This window comes from Sapajus apella, unplaced genomic scaffold (assembly GCF_009761245.1).
Source record: "Sapajus apella isolate SASKATOON/1434 unplaced genomic scaffold, GSC_monkey_1.0 scaffold4, whole genome shotgun sequence".
Taxonomy (NCBI): domain Eukaryota; kingdom Metazoa; phylum Chordata; class Mammalia; order Primates; family Cebidae; genus Sapajus; species Sapajus apella.
The window spans coordinates 21,494,536-21,507,095 of record NW_022436944.1 but is presented as its reverse complement, the minus strand read 5'-3'; the positions used below and the strand labels follow the sequence as shown (position 1 = coordinate 21,507,095).

Sequence of the window (12,560 nt, the reverse complement as noted above, 5' to 3'; positions counted from 1 at the left end):
ATCTAGAAAGCAATTTTACTGAACTTTGTATTCTTTTTCTCAGTGTAAAAAAAATAACAGATGCTGTATAAAAATTCCCAGTAAACTACTGCTAACACTTGCCTTACCATACTTCATATAGGTAACCACAAGTAGAACTTAATTTTTTGTGTAAAACAGGAAAATTTTACAGATGCAAGTGTTATTTGTATCTGTTAAAAACTTTTAAGTGTGTATGGCACTGGGATTTCATTATATTAATATCTATTTTCTTTTAATAATTTACAAGTTTCTTATTTACATACTTGCATAAAAATACTACTCTTATTTTCATCTGCAAATAATTTGTATCTTTATATTTTCAAATTGAGAAAAATACTTAAAAAGACTTTCCTAAGTTAGAGGGGAAAATTCACAGGGATTTAAAATGAGCAATTAATAACAAAAACAAATAAGATACAGAGAAGAAAAGAAAAGAAGTGGCAACTAATAACTCATGACAATTTAATATTATTTAAAATTATAAGAAGATGGTAAATAAAAACAGTGGATATTTAATTAGGAGAGGGAAATATTATACAAAATACATTTAAAGGTTCTTCTTAGTATTACAGGCTTTCTTATGTCTCACTTGTATTTCTAATTTTGCATGGTCTTTTTTTCTTTTGTTTAACCAGAATCCATTAAGCTACCCTTCACTATGATCTTTAACCTTAACTCAAAACTAAAGTATGAATGTCACAAAATGTTACTTCTTGCCATGTTGTCTCATTAGCATTTATGGTAATTCATCATCTTTGATAACATTACATCATGTCAGACCATGGCTGATATAATTTGGATCTATGTCCCCACCCTAATCTTATGTTGAAATGTAATCCTCAGTATTGGAAGTGGGGCTGGGTAGAAGATGATTGGATCATGAGGGCAGTCCAATAGTTTAGCACCATCCCCCTAGTGCTGTTTTCATTATAGAGTTCTCATGAGATCTGGTTGTTTAAAAGTATGGAGCACCTCCCCTCACTTTCTCCTGCTCCCACCATGTGGGAGAGCATGTGAAGCCTTCACTCCCTCTTTGCTTTCTGCCATGATCCTAAGTTTTCTGAGGCCTCCCCAGAAGCCAAGCAGATGGCCAGCGTCATGCTTCCTGTATAGCCTGTGAAACTGTGAGCCAATCAAGGCTCTTTTCTTTATAAATTATGCAGTCTCAGAAATTTACCGCAGCATAACTGATTAATAAAATAGTTTTATAACTATGATTAATATCTACTTTTTAAAACAATGATTCCTTGTCAATAGAATATTTTAATATATAATCTACAAATATAATCTCAGTTCTTTAAAAAGTAATTTAATATAGATTTTAAAATCCACAGGGTGTTTCTCTTACCATTCAGTAAACATGACAACCAGATCATCTTGATCAGCATAGTGTCCCATGACTTCTTTCATTAATCTCACTTTTTGGCCTCCTCCAATACTATTAATTCCATCACCACCTCTCCACTCTTCTCCTTGACCAAGGACCTATAAACAAAATCAACATTTCATTCCTGAGCAAAACTCAAATTTTGAAAGTGCTATGAAAAACTTAAAGATATAATCAACTTGAACAAAACTGTACCATAACCACTCTTCTAATATTTATGAAATCATGATGCTAGGAAAAAAAATCTAGATGCCTAAGTCAGATCATAATTCTTCAATGTTATCCACCCAGAAAATGCCATTCTCAATTTTACCATCTCAAAAGTTATGCATCTAATCCAAGGAAGTAGACTCAGAAGTTATTTCTCACACTGTATCATTTTATTTCTATTTGTTTACACCAATATGAAGAAGAAAAATCAATAAATTTCCCATATCACTTGTTTCAATCTGGCAGAAAATCTTTAAGATCAACACTGAAAGTCATTGAAGCTCAGTGACTCCTTGATGAAAGGCCTTTAAATGATTTTCCCAGTGAACCAAATGGGCTTTTCAGGGAATTGCAGAGGTCATCAAGAAAACAATCACCTTCTTTACCCTATCAATCTTAAACTTATGTGATTCTCAAAAGCTTAATAAGGATTTTTCAATGCAAGAAATTGCCTAAGTACAATTAACTTAAATTTAATTTTAAAACCCTGTACCCTTTCTCTTCACTATTTGCTTGAGCCTCAACAACTGCTTCCTGAATTGGAAATGCACTGTGACACACTGACACTAAGGGAACAGAAAGTATAATACATGTCCCTTCCCCCACATAACACACACCTTTTCTCTTACTTTAATCGAAAAAAAAGGTCTAAAGTTGCCATTACAATGATCTACTAAGAGATCTGGAAATTAATGGAGAATGAAATTAAATAAAAACACAAGAAAAGGATAAAATAAAAACACAAGAAAAGGATACAATAAAATTTAAAAATAAATACCATTAGTTCCAACTGTACTTAACACTGAGCTGAAGATAAATCTTGCTAGCAAAGCCTGTGAGGCTCCCAGCCTCAAATGTCTTATTATAACTTATCACTTCCTATGTGGAAGGCTGAGGGAAAAACACCACCCAAGAAAACGCAAGCTGTTTTGGATGTGGACTCAAGTTGGCCAATCTAGTAGCATTAACAGTTCTAGCTCTAAATATTGGCGTCCTGTGGCCCTGAAATTTGTTTCACAACCCATCTGGAATCTCTAATCCAGAAGCAACATTGGGCCCAACCACATCTGAGAGTCTGCTCTGTGCAATGCACTATGTTAAGGACTACTCTCTATTGAGAGAGTTATTTCCACTACACTAGTGGTTGTCAGATTTCAGTGTGCTTACAAATCAGTGGAAACCTTGTTCAAACACAGACTTCAGATATCACTCCCAGAATTCATAATTCAGTTGGTCTAAGGTGGAGCCTGATCATTTTTTCTTTCTAACCAGTAGCCAGGTGATGCAGATATTGCTGGTCTGGGGTCCACATTTTGGGAACCACTGAATTACATGAGGAGAGAGCAAAAGGATCATAAATGCCAATAAGTTAAATGTGGCTAGGGTCCAAGATCTGATATTATACTTTATAGTTACTTGCCTTGGGACTAGTTTTCCTCATCCAGAAATAAAGTAGTATTTACCTTACATGGTTCACATAGTGACTTAGCAGCACATCATATATAAAGTTCCTTACAAGGTACCTTGCAAATAAGAAACATTCCACTCTCTCCCCAGTCTGAACCCTAACGATTCCCCAACTAGATTTCAGCATTATTTTATCCTAATTTTAATTTTACCTCCACAGTGTCTCCCATCAGTGCATACTACTACAATTTTAATCTATCATAATAACATATTTCTAACATGTTTTTCATTTATCCTATGTTAAACATCTAGTTGTTACAACTAGATCTCTTTTTCAGCAAAATTTAGCTATTTACTAGCTGTTCTACATTAACATTTAGCTGTTCTGTATTTATAGCTATACCTAATATTCCAGTGGTTATGTAATAAAAAACTACTTTTTAATATATTACATACTCAAATGGCTCAGTTTTTCTCCAAACAAAAATCAATTTTTCTCCTTTTTTAAAAAAGTTTTTGCTTTTTGTGTTCCTATCTAGATATTGCCCTGTTATCCTCTTATTTGTAGAAAAAACTTTGCTGATAGATACTTCTTTCTACTAAATAAAAACAAGTAAGTAAATAAAATGGCAGGACTCTCATAGCTAAGTTTAATAGTTCTGTCAATTTCCCCAAGTTCCCTGTGATCATTTGTCAATCAGACGTTCAGCTGGAGATAAGTTTTCTAAAATAGATTTGGTTAAAAATACATTAACAATGCTCCCAAATTCCTCTGAAAGAAAAAAAAAAAAAAAAAAAAAACAAGAAAAAATTAGCAATTTTCAGTAATAGTAAAAGCACACTCTTCCTCTTCACAGTTATGTTTCTAATTCTCTGTAAACAAAGAATCATACTATGATAGAAAAACCCATTACAGAAAAAATTATTCAGTCAGTGAAAAAAGTCCCTGCCAAATCTTATTTACATTGTGTTCATAGGTGACCTGCCAGAAAGAAATTAGTTATATATGCAAATACATATTAATGTATTTTTCTGCTGTTTTATAGAGTGCATTTATAAAGAACTTTAGCAAAAATTATTGTTTGAGTGGCACAGTATTATTTTATTTTTAATTGTTATAGGTGCATAATACTTGCATATTTATGGGGTACGTGTGGTATTTTGATACAGGCATATAATGTGTAATGGCCAAGTCAGAGTACTTTAGCTATCCCTCACCTCAAGCATTGACTACTTCTTTGTGTGTGGAACTATTAACAAGCCCCAAAACTGCATGAACTAACAGCAATTATGTAACAAACTGTTATCTTCCTTGTGAGGATTACAGATTATACTGCTATTATTATGAAAAATGTACATTAGGCACATATTATAGGATCTTCATAGGTTAAAGAATATACCATACCTTCACAGTATAATTGAAATATTTGGCTGACTGCATAAATCGATGGAACCCATCACTTTCTTTTGTTGCTACAGTTATAACTAATAATTTATCTGCAAAGACAAAAGAAAACACAAGAAGGTTTACCAACAGATCAAAAGCTCACATTTTACAAATCACTACAGTAATTAGAGACCTCACTAAACCCATGGGAATATTCTGGTTTATTGATCTACACAAGACTAAACAAAGCTGTGGAAATAGATGACTCAGACTGGTTGTATTACTGCCAAATTATGAACTTTCAAATGACAATTATTTCAATGCAAGAAAGTACATTGGCAAGAAAAAGCATGCCATCAATAGAGTATTTCAACATCAAGAAAAATTTCCATAAAATGAACATTTTTATAACCTGTAATGATTAAGATTCTCTTAGACGTTATCTAATCAACAAACTTCACCATCACCTATAACTTATTCCAGATTTATGACAACCATCAGTGAGGATACTGGCAAATTACATTCATCAAAACAATGACATATACAAAAAACAGATACAATAATTAAATCTGATCCTAATTTTCCAAAATAAATTGTCACAACTGGGAGCAAATATTTAAAAACAAAATCTTAATTTTTTTCTCCTATCCAGCATTGCTTTCTTGTGAAAAGTCTTATAAGCAACATTTATTTATTTATTTATTTATTTATTTATTTATTGTGTTTTGGTTTTTCTTCAAAGAGTAAATGGAATCAAAATAACTACTGCCCTAGTAAATATACAGCGGTTAACTACCATTTTATAATGAATTATTATTTTCAATCCAACCTAAGACTTCTTTTTAGTAGAAGTAGATAGATTTAAGGAATTGTCTCAAAATACCTATATAAGCTACTACAGATAATGATTATTATTAATAAGAAAAGACATGTTGGAAAATGCACAGAAGAAACAAGTGCATCAACAAATGCCAAAAGGGCTAGAATATTTTTTTTAACTGAAGATTTAGAAGAACCCACACACTAAGAAAGCAAAACTAACATATTTTCAACATTCTCTGAGTAACATCATTTGTTTCTGACTTGCTCTCTATTTATAAGAAAAAAATTCAGGTTTTGAGTGTCCTCTAAGCAACAGACAATCACCAAACATGACAATAATGCATTATAGGATCAGCTAAATATTATAGCAGATGAACAAATATATTTATCTGTCAAATTTTGAAAACAACTATGCTAAAATATAAATAAGTGCAATACACAAAGAAATATTAAATTCAAACATTCATTAGTCAACCAAAAAAAAAATCCATGAAGATAAACATCAATGTTCTTAGATTTTTTCCTAAGAAAGAGGTATTTCTTTCTTGTGGTAGCTCATGCCTGTAATCCCATCACTTCGGGAAGCCGAGGTGGCCAGATCACTCAAGGTCAGCACTTTGAGACCCGCCTGGCCAATATGGCGAAACCTTGTCTCTACTAAAAATAAAAAAATTAGTCAGGCATGGTGGCACATGCTTGTAATCCCAGCTACTCGGGAGGGTCAGGCAGGAGGATCACTTGAACCCAGGAGGAGGAGGGTTTTTGTTTTCTCTTTTTTAATTCATTTATAAAGTTTCAAACAGAGATTAACTGAATTATGAAAATCTGACATTATTCAGAATAAATTTCAAAATAGGAAATACCACAGAGCATACATTTTAAAGCCTATCTGTAATAAAATTAATCTATTTAAAGTTACATTTCTTCAATTTTTCTATATAAATCTTACGAATTAACTACACTTAGTTATTTCTTGTCTTCTGCTAGCTTTTGAATTTGTTTGCTCTTGGATCTCTAGTTCTTTTAATTATGATGTTAGGATGTCAATTTGAGATCTTTCCTGCTTTCTCCTGTGGGCATTTAGCACTGCAAATTTCCAAATTTCCCTCTAAACACTGCTTTAGCTGTGTCCCAGAGATTCCGATATGTTGTATCTTTGCTCTCATTGGTTTCAAAGAACTTATTTATTTCTGCCTTAATTTTGTTATTTACTCCTTAGTCATTCAGGAACAGGTTGCTCAGTTTCCATGTAGTTGTGTGGTTTTTAGTAAGTTTCTTAATCCTGAATTTGAATTTGATTGCCCTGTTGTTGGACAGACTGTTTGCTATGACTTCAGTTCTTTTGCATTTGCTGAGGAGTGCCTTACTTGCAATTATGTTGTCAATTTTACAATAAGTCAATGTGGTGCTAAGAAGGCTGTAATTTCTGTTGATTTGGGTTGGAGAGTTCTGTAGATGTCTATTAGTTCTGCTTGGTCCAAGGCCAAGTTCAAGTACTGAATATTCTTGTTAATTTTCTGTCTTGTTGATCTAATATTGACGGGGGTGTTAAAGTCTCCCACTATTATTGTGTGGGAGTCTAAGTCTCTTTGCAGGTCTCTAAGAACTTGCTTTATGAATCTGGGGAAGCCGATGGAGACATCAAAATAGCAAGGGGAGAAATGCCAGATGTAGGTGATGGGGAGGAAGGCAGCAAATCACACTGCCACGTGTGTTCCTATGCAACAATTTTGCATGTCCTTCACATGTACCCCAAAACCTAAAATGCAATAAAATAAATAAATGGGGAAAAAAAAAAGAAAAAACCTTTTGAAAAAAATCAATGAATCCAGGAGCCGGTTTTTTGAGAAGATTAATAAAACAGATAGACTATTAGCCAGACTAACAAAGAAGAGAGAAAAGAATCAAATAGATATAATTTAAAAAGGATAAAGGGGATATCACCACCGATTCCACAGAAATAAAAACTTCCATCAGAGAATACTATAAACACCTCTACGCAAATAAACTAGAAAATCTAGAAGAAATGGATAAATTCCTGGACACATGCATCCTCTCAAGACTAAACCAGAAAGAAGTCGAATCCCTGAATAAACCAATAACAAGTTCTGAAATTGAGGCAGTAATTAATAGCCTACCAACCAAAAAAAACAAACCCAAGACCAGACAGATTCACAACTGAATTCTACCAGAGGTACAAGGGAGTTCATACCATTCCTTCTGAAACTATTCCAAACAATAGGAAAAGAGGGATTCCTCCCTAACTCATTTTATGAGGCCAGCATCATCCTGATATCAAAACCTGGCAGAGACAGAACAACAACAACAACAAAATTTCAGGCCAATATCCCTGATGAACATCGATGTGAAAATCCTCAATAAAATACTGGCAGACGGAATCCAACAGCACATCAAAAACCTTATCCACCACGATCAAGTCGGCTTCATCTCTGGGTTGCAAGGCTGGTTCAACATATGCAAATTAATACACGTAATCCATCACATAAACAGAACCAGTGACAAAAACCACATGATTATCTCAAAAGATGCAAAAAAAGCCTTCAATAAAAATGCAACACCCCTTCATTCTACAAACTCTCAATAAACTAGGTGTTGATGGAAAGTATATTAAAATAATAAGAGCTATTTATGACAAACCCACAGCCAATATAGTGAATGGGCAAAAGCTGGAAGCATTCCTTTGAAAACTGGCACAAGAAAAGGATGCCCTCTCTCACCACTCCTATTCAACATAGTATTAGAAGTTCTGGCCAGGGCAATCAGGCAAGAGAAAGAAATAAAGTGTATTCAAATGGGAAGAAAGGACATCAAATTGTCTCTGTTTGCAGATGACATGATTGTATATTTAGAAAACCCAATTGTCTCAGCCCAAAATCTCCTTAAGCTGATAAGTAACTTCTGCCGAGTATCAGAATACAAAATCAACGTGCAAAAATCACAAGCATTCCTATACACCAAAATTGGCAAAGAAAGAGCCAAATCATGAATGAACTCCCATTCACAATTGCTACAAAGAGAACAAAATACCTAGGAATACAACTTACAAGAGATATGAAGAACCTCTTTAAGGAGAACTACAAACCACTGCTCAAGGAAATAAGAGAGGACACAAACAAATGGAAAAGCATTCTGTGTTCATGGATAGGAAGAATCAGTATTGTGAAAATGGCCATACTGCCCAAGGTAACTATGCTATCGCCATCAAGCTACCATTGACTTTCTCCATAGAACTAGAAAAAACTATCTTAAATTTCATATAGAACCAAAAAGAGAGCCGAATAGCCAAGACAATCCTAAGCAAAAAGAACAAAGCTAGAGGCATCTTGCTACCTAACCTCAAACTATACTACAAGGTTACAGTAACCAAAACAGCATGATACTGGTACCAAAACAGATACATAGACCAATGGAACAGAATAGAGGCCTCAGAAATAATGTCACACATGTACAACCATCTGATTTTTAACAAACCTCACAAAACAACAAGCAATAGGGAAAGGATTCCCTATTTAATAAATGGTGTTGGGAAAACTGGCTAGTCATATGCAGAAAACTGAAACTGGACCCCTTCCTTATACCTTATACAAAAATTAATTCAAGATAATTAAAGACTTAAGACCTAAAACCATAAAAACCCTAGAAGAAAACGTAGACAATACCATTCAGAACATAGGCATGGGCAAACCTTCATGACTAAAACAACAAAAGCAGTGGCAACAAAAGCCAAAATAAACAAATGGGATCTAAGTAAACTAAAGAGCTTCTGCACGGCAAAAGAAACTATCATCAGAGGGAACAGGCAACTTACAAAATGGGAGAAAATTTTTGCAATCTATCTGTCTGACAAAGGGCTAATCTATGAACTTAAACAAATTTACATGAAAAAGCAAACAACTCCATCAAAAACTGGGCAAAGGATATGAACAGACACCTCAAAAGAAGACATCTATGTGGCCAACAAACATATGAAAAAACAAGTTCATCATCACTGGTCATTAGAGAAATGCAAATCAAAACCACAATGAGATACCATCTCATGCCATGTCTTTTGAGTTCATGTCCTTTGCAGGGACATAAGTGTACACCTATAACAAATCTGCACATTCTGCATATGTATCCCAGAACTTAAAGTATAATTTAAAAATGAAATAAATAATTAAGAATTAACTACAAGTTTTGGGTTTTACTGGATGTATTTTCACATTTACAATTCCAGTATAAAGTTAACAGCAAGGATTTCATCATCCTTATAAGGAAAAGTAAAGTTGGCTAGACTCTTGAGTAGACAAAAATGTTACCAAATCCAATGACTCAGAAGGCAAAGCTTAATCATGTGTAGTCTGACCATGTCTAGCAATCCTATGCCAAATAAGAACTCCTACTGTTCCAGTAGTGTTGCTCGTTATAAATAACCTAAGCCAAATAAATATATAATTTTGTTAAAGAAGGGTATGGTTAATAATATTACATATGAAGAGCTATTTCCTCTAACTTGCTATTTGGTATCATGACTATGGTGAGAAATAAATCTTACTCAGTTGGAGAAAGTAAAAAGCAATAATGTTGACATGTATCACTCACATGCTTTTATCAACCAGTTCCAGCATCAAACTCTCTCACCATTTGCAAAGTATTACTGTCAGAAAATGTAACCTAAACTGAATACATACTTTTTGGATTTCACTACCATTTACACTACAAATTTACCCGAAATAGACAAATACATGTGACAGAAAAGAGATGTGAGCAATAAAATTTAGAACATGAGAAATTCTATAGGACAAATGACCTGTGTCATCAATGGCAAAAGACACCAAAAGGAAGGGAAATATATAGTATATTAACATAAGAAACATTTCAAACAAACGTAAGTCATGGACCTTAGTTGGGTCTTGATTTGTAAAAACTATAAAAAAGCATTTGAGAGAAAATTAGAGATATTGAGATTTCTCAATATCAATTAGATATTGAGAAATTAGTTAATTTTTTAGCATGCTAATTTTTTTTTAAAAAGAGTCCTTATAATTTAGAGACACATACTGAAGTAATATCCAATAAAATGATATTGTGCCTACAATCTGTTTTAAAGTTAATTGAGGTAAACAGGCATCAATGGTAGAGAAAAATAAACATTATAAATTAAAACAAAAACTGGCCACAGTATTCGGTGATGAATACTGAAACTGAATTTTTTGTATATATTTAAAATCCCTATAATTATTATTTTCCATGTATTCATTCACTTACTTATTGAGTCAACACATATTTTCCAAGTCCCTCTTTCAGTTACTCATTGTTGCATACAAAACGCAAAATTCAATGTTAAAAATATAAAACTTTTTTTCATATGGTTCTGCAATAGGGGCTCAGCTGAATAGTTCTTGTTTTTATTTTTTTTTTTAATTTTATTTTAGATTCAGAAGATACAGGTACATATTTGTTACATGGGTATACTGCATACTGGTGGGGATTCAGCTTCTAGTATATCCATTACCCACATAGTGAACACTGTACCCAACAGGTCATTTTTCAACCCTTTTCAACCCTCTCCCAACCTCTCCCCATTTTGGAGTCTCCAGTGTCTGTTTTTACCTTCTTTATATCCATGTGTACCTATTGTTTAGCTCCCACTTATAAATGAGAACATGTGGTATTTGGTTTTCCAAGTTAGCTCACATAGGATAATGGCCTCCAGCTCCATTCATGCTGCTGCAAAGAACATGATTTCATTCTTTTTATAGCTGTGTCGTATCTCATCGTCTATATATATTACATTTTCTTTATCCAGTCAACCACCGATGGACTTTTAGGTGGTTCCATGACTTTGTTATTGTGAATAGTGTTGCAATAAACGTATAAGTAGAGGTGTCTTTTTTATAAAATGACTTCTTTCCTTTGAGTAGATACCCAGTACTGGGATGACTAAAGAGAGATTTCTCAAAACAAGAAATGTAAGTGGCCAAAAATCACATGAACAAATGCTCAACATCACTAATCATCAGAGAAGTGCAAATCAAAACCACAATGAGATACCATTTCATACCAGTCAGAATGGATATTGTTAACAGGTCAAAAAACAACGGATGTTGGCATGGATACAAAGAAAAGGGAATGCTTACATATTGTTGGTGGGAATATAAATTAGGTCAACCTCTATGGAAAATAGTATGGAAAGTTGTCAGAGAACTAAAAATACAGAATTCCTCTAAAGAGAGACTACCACTTTATGCAAAATTGCTAAACTTCTAATTAAAAAAAAGAAAATTATTCAATGTAAATCTTTTGGCAGACTGTATCATCTAAGGATAAGGAAAGATAATATATACAGAGAAGTTTTTAACCAATAATTTAAATAACTATAATTAATACCTTTTCCAATCTACCCGCCACAAGAATTTGATAAGTGGTTGTTCAAGTATACTACGCTGTATGGATGCATCACCTGTTTCTTATTCATGGAAACTTTATTATTAAGAAAACCAAATACCACGTGTTCTCATTTATAAGTGGGAGCTAAACAATAGGTACACATGGATATAAAGAAGGAAAAAACAGACACTGGAGACTCCAAAATGGGGAGAGGTTAGGAGAGGGTTGAAAAGGGTTGAAAAATGACCTGTTGGGTACAGTGTTCACTATGTGGGTAATGAATATATTAGAAGCCAAATCCCCACCAGTATGCAATATACCCATATAACAAATATGCACCTGTATCTTCTGAATTTAAAATAAAATTTAAAGAAATAATAAAAACAAGAATCCAAATGAATAATAAAGTAGCATGACTGAAGAATGATGCTTCAATAACAGGCACCCACCAACCACTTCTATCACCAATCTATAACAGCAACAGCTATCTCATTTTCTTGGTTTCAGCAAGATACCTGGCACCATGATGTTAAAAAACAAGCAAGTAGAAGCTCATCTGTAGCCAAATGTAACCTCTGCTGCCACATTCAGACTCTATTAGACATGAGATTAATACAGTTTCCATGAATTTCCATGAACAGGTGATGCATCCATACAGCGTAGTAGGCTTGAACAACCACTTATCAAATGAAAATTAGAGGCAAACTATGTAATCATCTTTACATAGTTCTCCAAAATGCCTATCACTACAGTAAGATTTAATAAATATTTGTTAAATGGCTGAATATTTTGCTCTGTCTGAAAATTAAGATGAATTTCATAATTTCTCCAAAAATCAAGGAGTCAATTTATTTAGAAAGGCCAAAACATGCTATGTCCTCTTAACTAATGCACTTAAAGCTCTAGAAGGAAAAAATGCATTATGGAGTCATTTTT

At 33.5% G+C, this 12,560-nt stretch overlaps 1 protein-coding gene across 3 annotated transcripts in view; it reads right to left on the bottom strand.

Moving 5' to 3' along the window:
- Window positions 1-12,560, bottom strand: part of PLOD2 (procollagen-lysine,2-oxoglutarate 5-dioxygenase 2) — a 95,932-nt gene that overhangs the window by 53,269 nt on the left and 30,103 nt on the right. For all 3 annotated transcript variants that reach the window (XM_032264139.1, XM_032264146.1, XM_032264152.1), the window contains exons 2-3: window positions 4,431-4,522; window positions 1,370-1,506 (exon numbers count right to left, since the gene is read on the bottom strand). In XM_032264139.1, the coding sequence (XP_032120030.1) occupies window positions 1,370-1,506; window positions 4,431-4,522 (229 nt within the window). The remainder of the gene's footprint in view (window positions 1-1,369; window positions 1,507-4,430; window positions 4,523-12,560) is intronic.